Genomic DNA, 11,784 nt, shown 5'->3' on the forward strand with positions numbered 1-11,784 from the left:
AAGAGCTGTTCTCTCCAAAAAAATGTAAAAATCTGGTTATGCAAAGGCCAGAATCTGGTTTCACTGAAATATCAGCAAACCCAGTAGCTCTGTTTTAATTTCCCATGGGCACAAATAAGTTGAGATCCTGGCTTCTTAGACTTTGTTGCTTGGTCAAAGTTCAGCAGAAGACTCTGGCCCACTCTGGGGTACCTGGAGGGGAGAGGAGGAGGGTGCCAAACCAGGCTCAGGTGGGTTTTGTGGAGCATGCCAGGGAGAACTCCAAAAAGACCAAGAGGGGGATTTTCCAAACTAGCCAAATCCTTTTATATATCTTGTGTCCTGCGAGGAGAAGAAGCTTCTGTAATGAATGTCCTTGTCAGCCGTAAGATCTTTCCATCACTACAGTTCAGTAGCCTCAGCGTCCGCGCTGACTGCTGGGGGAGGCAGCCTGGGAGCGCCTCTGCTGGGCTCAGCCTCCTCCTGGGGCGGGTTGGGAGCAGAGTGCACGGCATGGCAGCAGCGGGGTCTGGCTGTCACCTCTCATGATTCTTTGGCCTCTCTTTCCTTACGAAGTCAGAAACAAATCACTCCCACTTTAGTGTTTAAGGCCTGGAAAAAAAAGATTCAGGCACAGAGCCCGTATGGGCATGGTTGTTGCACCCTAACTTCGGGAGAGAGCTAATAGCACCCACAGTTTTCCCACTCTCCTGTCTTCTTTTTTATAGATTCTTTAAGGGGGAGTAAAAAAATAATTCAATATGAGTATTCACTAAATTTTCTTTGGCTCATTTTGGCCCCAGTGGCGATAAAACATATGGTATGTATATAATTTTATACGTACACATGACACCAAATGGTTTTAAATGTGGGCCACCCACAGAACCAGTCTGTTTAGTACAGGTGGGTGTGCATTTGTCTGTCTGCGATATCTAAGGAGCTTCTTGCAGGGCAGTGTCTACATACCTGTAGTTCAAACAAAATTGTTTTGCAAACCAGGGAGATACTTTAATTTTTCTCCAAGGGCAAGGAATTATCTAATGCAGCTAAGTAATTACATTTCTGTAATGCCCAGAAGGCAAGAACAGAGTGGTGTGGTTAGAGCATCACTGATCCTGAGGCAGGAGCTGAGGACTCCAGGACTGCTATCTGGAAATGGCCCCACGGCAGCTTTTCCACTGCCATGGGCTTGTGGAGGCATTTGGATGTCCAGGCTGATGGGTGGCCAGATGTGCTGGTGCTGTATCACTGCTCACTTCTCTTTAACCACAGAAGCTGGTGTATGTTCACGTTACTGGCCCAGCTGGTTATCCAGATTCTTGGACCTTTGATTTCAGTCTTGATCACAAATCTGGGTCACAAATGGAGTCTGATACTCTTGATGCGTATGCAGATGGTCACCACCACAAGTAGCCCTCCTTGCCATGGGCCACAGCTGAATTACGCTGCTGTCAGACTCAGGTCACCAGTGTGTTGAAATGCAATGCTGTTGCTCAGTCTGTCTTTCCTTTCTTGTCTACAAGAACCTAGAAGCTATAAACTTGTAATAACTATGGGTGTCATCACTTAAAAGTTGATGTGCTTTTCAAGGATTTTTTTTTTCTACTTTTTTTTTTTTTTTTTTTTTCCTGGAGGAAGTGATGCAAGGAGTGGGCATACGTGTGTGTGCGTGTAGGTGCAGGATTTTTCACACAGGCAAAATGGCAACAACAAACACCCATAATGTACAACACATTTCCACGAAAGCCTTGGACCAATGCAGCAGATTCGGCATTCAGTCGTACAAGGCAAGAATATAACTGAGGTTCATTTTCTGTCTGTTTCCTCTTTGGCTTCACAGCTTCCCTCTTATCTGCCATCTCACATCTTCACTTCTACACAAGTTTGACATGAGGCAAACTGTCCGTGATCCTGCTACTGAGGAATGTGATATTATGTCTTCTCCACCCAAAGTGCTGAAGGCTGTGAGGCACAAATGTGTTACTGATGTTCATCAGGCATTTCTATCTGCCTTCTGGTTTTACATGTAGCACTGACTGTAAAGCAGAGCTTGCCGGCAGGCACAACGCAAGTCCTGTTGGGAACGGATGAAACATTTTGCTCTTACAGCTCATGGACACGGTGTATACGAGGGTCCTCCATGTGACTGTGGCAGCTCCTGCAGGTGATGCATATGGAGGAAATTACCCCACAGACTGGGGCACTGAATCACTGAGCCCTAAGCATTTTTTTATAGCTTTCGTGAACATAGTAGAGATGTACCTGCATCCCCTCGGAGCTGCTGTGTGTTCGTAACACATGAGGTTCACTTTTGGGAATCGATCCACTCAGCACTAACCGGTAGCTCCCCAAATCCATATGACTGGAACTTCCACTGGAAGACCAGGGAGGGTCACATACATCTTCCTCGAGACAGGGTCTGGCCAATGCACTGTTTCGCAGAGCCACCAAGAGACACTGGGCAGGTCACAAATCCTCGGTAGCTGAGCATGTCTGCAGTGATCGTAAGAGCCGTAAGTAAGGCCATAAGAGCTATGGATTTGTTCTTTTGAGCCATCTGTAAAATGTTAGTACTTGATTCATTCATGTGGCAAATGTCTGATATGGGAAAGGAAAAGTATTATAATAACCTTTGCTTTATGGAGCTTCTGGGAAGAGCTATAGCTCCAGGAAGGGATTCTCGTATTTCCCCTTCAGCAAATAATGTCATAACAGAGGCGGAGGAGAGGATGTGTTTCGTATCATCTGATCTGCTGTAGGTAACAGGGAAGTTAACATTTTCAGGGAACTGCAGAAACATGGGTCCGGGCTGATAACAGTAAGAATTAATATTTAATTAAACTTAGACATCGTATTAATCATGTGTACATATTATATTTTATATTCATCCATCACACTGTCATACCAATACATAATAGATATTATTTTTTAGCACAGGAAAACAGCTCTAGCTTGAAAGGAAGCAGAAATGTAGAATAAGAAAATGGCTTTATTTCAGCTTTTGACTAAAACTATTGATAATCTTAGAGATCTAATTACTTTTCTCTCAGTGAATAAATAGCTGCTTAAATGCCTAAAACATCACATACATCAAATCACCAGCTACTGCAAAAATCGGTGTGGCTTCAATGACTTCTGTTAGCATACACAGATTTCTGTTATCTGACTGTGGGTCATTGAATGGAAATCCTGCTGAGCTATGGAAAAGTGGACAGTGTGCTTCTCTGCCTCCCTCGACATCAGCAAAATTGTCACCTGTGCTCTGATTGCAGAACTGTGTTACTGGTAGGGTAGGGCAGGAGGAACCCATCTCAACTTTTTGAACACAAGGGACCTCACCGTAGCAGCAGTTGGCAAAAAAAAAAAAAAAATCTTTTGACATGTAAGTGAAGGAAAATTGCTGCTGTGCTGCTGAATCACTGGGAGGGAAGAAATATGAGAGCTTAAGATGTCATTTCTACAGGCATAATTTTTACTCTAATGGCCTTTAATAGCATGTACAAGTCAGTGTAATGCTGTCAGCTGCAGCAGAGATAGAAGTACAGAAATGTAATAACTCAGCTGCTTGGAAGAATTGTTTTCCTGCTGTAGTTAATTAGCAAGGTATTGCGGTTTTTCTTTTCTCTTTGCTTATTCAACTTATGAAATGGTAGCTGGTGTGTTGCTGTTCTTTATCATTTTTTTATTGAATTTCTTCTTTTGCCCTTTCTGCAAATAAATGTAGTCTTATATGACTTGCAGTAGCTTGCCATCAGTCATGTCACAGGAATCCTTTGATGTCCAGCACTGGGTAGCACTTTCCAGTAGGAGTTTCTCAGACAGTAAAAAATCAAATATGCCAGATATATCTCCCTTGTGTTGAGAGTCAGAAGAGCAGGTGCACATAAGGCCAAGAGAAGCACCATCTGTCCTGATAAGCAGTCAAAACCCTTACTGAAAATACCCGTTTGAATTCAAAGGTCAGTTCATTTCCTGGGGGAAGGAAGTCTGGAGAGCAGGGGGAAATCCAAACGCAATAACCTCTAGCACACAGGACAAGGCTAAACAAACACTTTGTGGCTGTCATGAGGGTAGTTATCCTTGGAACAAATGTATTTATCCTATCCTCTAAAATCATTAAGATATTGAAGTCTGACCATGATGGTCCTCATTGTCTGATAGACTCAGAAAAATGTAGGTTGGAAAGGACCTCTGGAGGTCTCTGATCCAGCCTTCCTCTCAAAACTGGGACAAACTCGAACTTAACTCTGTTTAACAAGGTCACTCAGGGTCTTACCCAGTTGAGTTTTGCATGTCTTCGAGGCTGGATACCCTCGCTTGTTCAACTCACGATCCAATGAAGGCAAGCTCCAGAACTAAGTCAGTCCTGTTCCTGTAAATTACTCAGCTTCTCATTCTCACTTGTGGGAGGGAGGTGAGGGCTGTGTTAGTGGGCTCAGGAGCTGGACCCGCTGGCTGCCATGGCTGTTAGCATGAGCCCCACACCAGGAACATCTTGCCCAGTGCTCTGAAAGAACAGTTACTGTCAAATATAGCATTTCTTTGAAAGCAAAACTTTTCAGAGGAACAGGCTGATTTCCAGGCACACAGCAAACCAGAAAAGAATGTAGAAATGATCAAATTGAAATAGTTGAATGCTTGTTTCAACATTTTTCCCCTGTGACATTTTGAATCTTGTTTCAAAGAGACTTTTAAAAAATGTTTTCTTTTGACACTTGATATTATTTCAACCCTTTGTGTGGAATATATCATCCGATTTTATCAAAATAAAGCAATTCAGTTGACTCCACGTGACTTTAAGAAAAAGTCTTAAGAAAATTTGGAAATTCTTAGATTTTTATGCCTATTTAGCACAAAACTTTTGGTTCCCTCTCAAGTATCGATGAAATAAATTGTGCACATCAAGGACAGCTCTCCAATACATACACATAAACTGTGTGTATGTGTGCATTCACGTATGTCTTATTTTAATGTGCTGCAGGCATTTCAGGTTAGTGGTCCAGCTTTAGTGTGTGTTTGCTAATTTAATGTCTCTAATTCATGATTCTACTGACCTCATAAAATCGACTTTTATAGGCACTCAGTGGTGAGGCTCTCTCTATGTAAACATTACACCCTGATGTGAGGCTTGACTGAAAAAAAAATCTCTGACAGAGTTTTCTAATAGTTTTTCAAACTGCGTCCGCTTCTTCTACGCAGTGCTCATATCCTCTGGAGGACCATATTGCATAATTTCTGTGCTCACTAAATCTGGAAACTACATCTACCAGATGATCATTATTAATTCACTAAGAAAATATATTAATCAGGCACATCTTCATTATTTAGAAGAGCTGAGAATTTATGGGCACTTCTTGTATCTCTGGACCCCAGTTCCCTGTCGCAGCACCGGGGACATCACTACTGGCCTGTCTCTACAACACAGAATCATAGAATGGGTTGGGTTGGAAGGGACCTTAAAGACCACTGAGTTCCAACCTCCCTGCCACGGGCAGGGACACCTTCCACTGTGTGCTGAAATCCAAAAGTATAAGGATCGAAAACACTTCCTTGGGAACCTGAGGCAGACTGCCAGGTCAGGACCACCAAAAACCTGGAATAGGATGATGTGATTGCTGATCTGCTGTGCTTATGGGCCTATATTAATTTCAGAGCAAAGAGATTTCCAGTTTTAGGTTTGATACACCTTCCTGATGTAGACACCTGACAGCAGGTAGGTAGCACAGGGACCAAACAGAAGAGTTCATTTCATTTCTCTTTGAGAAGACATTTTCAGTCTACAGCCAGTTGTTATTTTAAGAGCAGGGATCTGTTGTACTACGAATATGTTGGATGGATCAGGAGGAGAAAGGAGAGCACAGGGCATGTCCCCTGGACAGTGAAAAGACAAGAAGCCCTGTGCAGACATTTATTCTGTTCTTGTGGCAGAGGTTAAAGCCCAGCAAAGAAAGAAGCCCATTCCTGTGATATAGAAAGGGAGCTCGGTTAGGGGAAAACGCACTTCATTTTACTGACATTTTCACAGCTTTGAAACACATTGTTAATTTGCAATAACAGCTTTTGCAGTCTTGTCAAAATAAATGTCCATTGCAGTTAGGAAACCCCCAACATTTACTCAGTTACACCTAAATGGCAGGAAGGTGGACTCATGTCTTGCGGTAAGGAGGGTGCAGACAGCTTTGTGACTAAGGGTGGAGGGAGAGGCGGGCTGAATATGAAGTTACTCCCTTGCTCTGCCATCTCAGACAAACCACAGCATTATTCTGTGCCTCATTTTCCCTAGCTGGAAAAAAGAAAATATTGTCTTTCCCCTGCAAGGCACTATGAAACCTTATTTACTCATACTTTGAAAATATCCTGAGCTCCTTGTGTGAGAGGCGGTCAATGGAAATAGGCTATTGATGCATTTTTTTTTCTCTATTTTGAAAGGCAGGAGAAACAAGCTGGAGAAAATGCTTTACAATTTTATTTTTAGAAGATCTGGAAGTCTCCTTTGATGATGGTTGTTCTCTTGCTTTTCTCCTTGCAGGTACTATGCTATCTGCTGCCAGCCTCTGGTTTACAGGAACAAGATGACTCCGTTGCGCATTGCTGTAATGCTTGGGGGGTGCTGGGTAATCCCAACATTTATTTCTTTCCTCCCTATCATGCAAGGCTGGAATAGCATTGGCATCATTGATCTGGTAAGTAGCTAAGTTATCAAATATATTCAGTGCTGTATATTCTTCTTTAAAAAGCAATATTCAAATTAAAAAGCATAAGAGAGGCTGAAGGAGAAACTACTTGGCACAGATGCAGAGGCACTGCTGAATTTCAGGAGAATGTTTTTAAGGGGGGTTGAAATGACTGTGTTGTGGAAGGACTGTCACAAAGACAGTGGTGGCTCTGGGAGAGGATTTTATCTGTGTCTACAGTGAGTAGTTCTCTGAAAACATGCCAAGCCCCAGCTAGCTTCTGACAGGCACTGCAGGAGTCCTTGGTTCCCCGTGGCCTCTGCAGCTCTCGGGCAGTGCTGGCCACTGCCAGCTGAGCCCCAGGGTCCCTCCTTGCTGTGCCTGCAATGTCTGGAGAGCTCAGAAACCCACACTTCCCCAGAAGGCATGGTGCTTTGGGACAGTCCCATCAATATCCCTTGTCTTGATGTGAGCCTTGAAGCGGGGGAGAAGGTGAAGGTCCCCTGTGCAAGTCATTTCAGCAAGCCGCAGTCTGGCTTCACTTGCAGGATCTCGTCTACGGAAAAAGGAGTCAGGAGGTGCAAATCTGTTCTCCTTCCAGTCTGGAGATGTGGGAATTAAAAAATGGCAAACTGTGAAAACATCTTATTTAGAAGAGCTTGTTTAAAGAGATGTGGTATCTCCTGTGCCAGTTCTCAGTCAAGGAGATATGAATACTTCTTGGCTTATGGAGAATAACAGGTGCAACCTGCTGAGCCTCTAGACAAGGCGATAAAGCCAAAATTGCTTCCAGCCAAGCACCTTTAGGACATGCAGCTGGTAGAAAAGGAAAGTGCATTTTGTTTATTTAACAAACCTTGTCAGGTATCTGATTTCTTCCACTGATTTCTTGCCCCCACCTTTTCAGAAAAGAGTTGACACCCACCTGTCTGCTCCAGCTTTTCTAAACACCAGTGCAAGCCCTGCCCTTCCTTGTGGCTTGCTGACCTTCACCGTGCAGATTTCGGTAGCTGCACGCTGAGAGGTACTGCAGGGTTCAAACAGCACCTAGTGAAAATGCTTCGTAGTTTACTTCGGAGGTAAACTTCCTTACATGCCCAATTAAATAATTTAGATATTATATTTTAAAATAGGAGATAGGGTTATTTTCTTGTCAGAACAAACACTGGGCTGGATGGACCTGCAGTGACATTGTTTTGTAGCAAGAATAGCCTCAGAGAAATCCTGTCTGTGCCAGCTATGCCTCCTGCTCCCCAAGCTCACGTGCAACACCCTTTCCTTCGTCTGCTGTCTCTGTTTCCATCACAAGTCATTGACCAGATCTCAGCTTACGGATTCAACCTGCAGACCTCTCCTGCCTGGGCTGCTGTGCCTGGGGAGCTCCCTGTCACACCCCAGCCTGGAGCTGCCCCGGCTGCAGAGGCCGCTCAGCCCAGTCCCTTCCCTGTCCATCCGCTGCAGGGCTCAGCTGGTTAAACCTGTGGGTCCTGGGTGTAAAACCAGGCCCTGAGGAACGGAGCGGTGAGCACTGCAAAAAAGCACATCACACAGTGACATTATTCCTGTTTGCTGTGTGTGAACTGGGGTGTTGGGCTGGTTTTGACTGGCCAGGTTAAGATGGTGGAGCTGCAGCATGGGCTGGTCCAGCCGAGCTGGGGAGCACAGGGCCGGAGAGCCCCTGGTGTGCGCAGGCTGGAGCGGCAGCAGTGGGTATGGCCGTGGGTACATAGGAGAGGGCAGGAGGAGAGAGAACTGGAAAGCAGTGGTGATATGTTCTGGCAGACTGATGGTGTTGGAGGAGCAGTGCTGAACTTCTTTCCTCCTTCTTTGTCCTTGTCCTTCCTTCCCCTGCCCCAGATTCAGCAAAGGCAGTTCAACAAGGCTTCCAACTCCACCTATTGCATCTTCATGGTCAACAAGCCATACGCCATTACCTGCTCCGTGGTGGCCTTCTACATTCCCTTCCTCCTGATGGTGCTGGCCTACTACCGCATTTACATCACGGCCAGGGAGCACGCCCGCCAGATCCAGGTGCTGCAGCGCGCGGGGACCCCCGCCGACGGCCGGCAGCACCCCCCGGACCAGCACAGCACACACCGCATGAAGACTGAGACCAAAGCTGCCAAGACCCTGTGCATCATCATGGGGTGCTTCTGCCTGTGCTGGGCCCCCTTCTTTATCACAAACATCGTGGACCCTTTCATAAACTACACAGTGCCGGGGAAGCTTTGGACGGCTTTCCTGTGGCTGGGCTACATCAATTCAGGGTTGAACCCTTTCCTCTACGCCTTCCTGAACAAGTCTTTCAGACGTGCCTTCCTCATCATCCTCTGCTGTGGTGATGAGCGATACCGAAGGCCTTCCATCCTGGGGCAGACGGTCCCCTGTTCCACCACCACAATAAATGGATCGACTCATGTACTAAGGTGAGTGTTTCTCAGATGCTGCAAAATGCCTGGAGTCACTAGAAAGACTGCTTCTCTAGACTTTTTGTAAAGGATTGATTTTGTTTTGCATTTGGAATATCGGATCAATTAAATGTCTAAAAAGGGAGGTGGCAAGAGAAGCACCAGAAATCGTTAGGGTGCTCAGACAACCTGGGTTTGTAGATAACAGATATGTGTTGACATGTGCAGTTTCTCCAGAGGTGTGTTCAGGGAAGACATGCAGAAGTCCTGTGTGCATTTTGGCAAGCCTTGCTGTTGTCTGAGGGGAACAACTTGACCCCACGGGGAGCACCCTGGGGGAGGCTGCCGACTCCGTCTTCGCTAGCAAAGGGTTCGTGACACCCCATTGCCCCTTCTCAGGTTCTGCCTTCGTAAGCTGCCCAGCCACTGCTGCATCTTCTGAATGAATGAAAGGCAAAGGGTGAACTTGCCCAAATGCCCTGACCCTGCTGGGGCTCTCTGGCAGCGGGGGTGCTTGCCATTTTGTTTTAGCAGCTCAAAAAATGCCGAGGTGTCTGCCTGTTACTGAAACCTAGCCAAAGCCTGCCCCTGGGCATGGCCATGGGACCCAACTCTGTGGGAGCCCGCGGACCCGAGTGTGCCCCACGGGGGCTACCGGACATGGTCCTGTTGGTTGGCAGTTTGGGTTCCCAGTGAATTTGAACCCTGCACCTCACACACCCTTTGCTGAGTACCGCAGTGTGTTCATTGCAAGAGGAGAGCATGTGGGCTGTGCGCTGCGGGGTGCAGAGGGGTTTGGGGGACTCTGTGGGGTGAGACACCCTCTGCTGTTTTCTGCTCACTGAGCGGGGAGGTGGGAGGCAGAGCACAGGAGGAAGGCAGGGAGGAACAATTATCTCCCGTAATATCAGAACAAACTGCCATCTCTAAAAAAAACCATAGGTGTTTCTATGCAACTGTCTAGAGGAGATTTGGTTCTTTTGGTAGATGGATTCGTGGCTCTTAACATGCTGATGAGGACTTGGTAACCATATTTGTGTTCAGAGCTGAACCTGTGCGAAGACTGAATCAGACACTGAGCCCTTCCCAGCCGAGTCTGATCTGCTGATTGGCCCTGAGCATCCTTCTGCAATGATCTCTGAAATTTTGGAAAGAGTCCAGAGCCGTATAATGGATGGGAGATGGGGCACGGCTTGTCACAACCTTGAGACAGACCTCTCAAGCTTTCTAAGTCATGGAGGTCCATGATTAAAAACTGTCTGGGGGCCACGGTCCCAGAGCTCTCTGTCTGCGATGGATGCATGGCACCGTGCCATGCTCAGCCTGTATTTCTGTTGGAGCTGTGCTTGTGGGGACAGGCCAGACGCTCCTCTGCTGCGTTAGGAGGATTGGGAGAGCAGCCCTTGTTGGACTCAGCTCTCCGTCCGGCAGCAAGAGAGCCGGTGCCTCTGGCTGGGGATCTGTAAGGGCTGGAAAGGCGTCCCTGTGCGGGGAGAAGGAGCGGGAGGGCTCGCTCCTGTCTCTGGTTAACCAGAGCGGCTCCATGCTCTCACGACTGCACCCAGTGGGTGCAAGGGCCGGCCCCGTGGCCTGAACACAAAGAAAGAAAGAGTGGCGTCTATTTTGGCTGGTAAGCACAGCAACAAGATGCTTTTCATTAAGCATACAAGGCAGAGAGATGACAGGGAGCCTCTCTTAGGTGTGACTGGAGATGTAGAGGGCAGGGAGCTTCTCAGCCCAGAAGGTGAATTGCTTCAGTCCGTGCTGATGTTTGACCTCCAAGCGTTGCAGATGGCAACGCTGGTGCCTCCTCATGTCTCCCAAGTTGTGTCACTGCTTTTGCACTGAGTTATCTCTTTGTGGGTGCGCTGGCTCAGGGCAGCACGGCCCTGGGGACACTGGGCAGAGGAGATGGGCTCACAAGCGAGCAGCCAGGGAGGCTCTGCACACCTCTGGGAGGGCTGAGCTGCTGGTGGTTTCCTTCATTCTCTGCTGAGTGTCCCTGAGCTGACAAACTCCTCATTTTGAGACTCTTTTTAAACATATCAATGTCCCTGTGGCAGCCAAAGCAAGTGTGAAGAGTCGCCTCCCCTCCAAAGCTCGGGGTGGCCATGGTCTCAGCTGCCCGGCCAGCTGGGGAGGCTCTGGTGGCCTCAGTAAAAGGTGGATCCCAGCATGGAGCTGAGAGCAGTCTGTCGTAATTTCCAGCTTCTCCCTCCTACTTGTACCACTCTGCTCCCGCGTAGAAGTTATCCATGGAAATATGTAATGATCCCATCAATGTAGATGTGACAGCCACTGCAAAATGCCCCATAAGAACCAAACCTGCACAGGTTTGTCCGCTTCTAGCTTTTTTTGTGGATAAGAGCGTGTCGCCTCCCTTCAGTGTGCTACAAGCACAAGTCAGATTATCTCCTGCCTTTCCATTCACTCCAACTCTGCAGAAGGCACTCGCTTCCCACTGCCGCATCCCCTCCTCCCTCTGCGTGCCAGGGGGATGTGGCTCTGCACATCAGCACTTCAGGGAGCAATTATTTTCTGTTTTCCTTAGCTTTGTAACTGGTGAGAAAAGTGTGACTGCTTTCCCTGGTGCAGATTATGGACTGATGATGATAGAGATGTGGGGACTAAAGGAAAAATAACTATATAGTCTTTGGAGAGTTAACCTTGCTTGAGGAATTTGTATTTCTTCAGTGCTTCTCTCGTAAACGCAAAGAAAGGTT

The 11,784-nt window shown here is 46.9% G+C and overlaps 1 protein-coding gene across 1 annotated transcript in view; it reads left to right on the forward strand.

Annotated features, from left to right (window-relative positions):
* HTR4 (5-hydroxytryptamine (serotonin) receptor 4, G protein-coupled) overlaps positions 1 to 9,083 on the forward strand; it is a 16,535-nt gene extending 7,452 nt beyond the window's left edge. The window contains exons 4-5 of the mRNA XM_010079647.1: positions 6,509 to 6,662; positions 8,511 to 9,083. Coding sequence (XP_010077949.1) covers positions 6,509 to 6,662; positions 8,511 to 9,083 — 727 coding nt within the window. The remainder of the gene's footprint in view (positions 1 to 6,508; positions 6,663 to 8,510) is intronic.
* Positions 9,084 to 11,784: the final 2,701 nt, after the last annotated feature.

The sequence above is a fragment of the Pterocles gutturalis genome, unplaced genomic scaffold (genome assembly GCF_000699245.1).
Source record: "Pterocles gutturalis isolate BGI_N339 unplaced genomic scaffold, ASM69924v1 scaffold15164, whole genome shotgun sequence".
In the NCBI taxonomy this organism is placed as follows: domain Eukaryota; kingdom Metazoa; phylum Chordata; class Aves; order Pterocliformes; family Pteroclidae; genus Pterocles; species Pterocles gutturalis.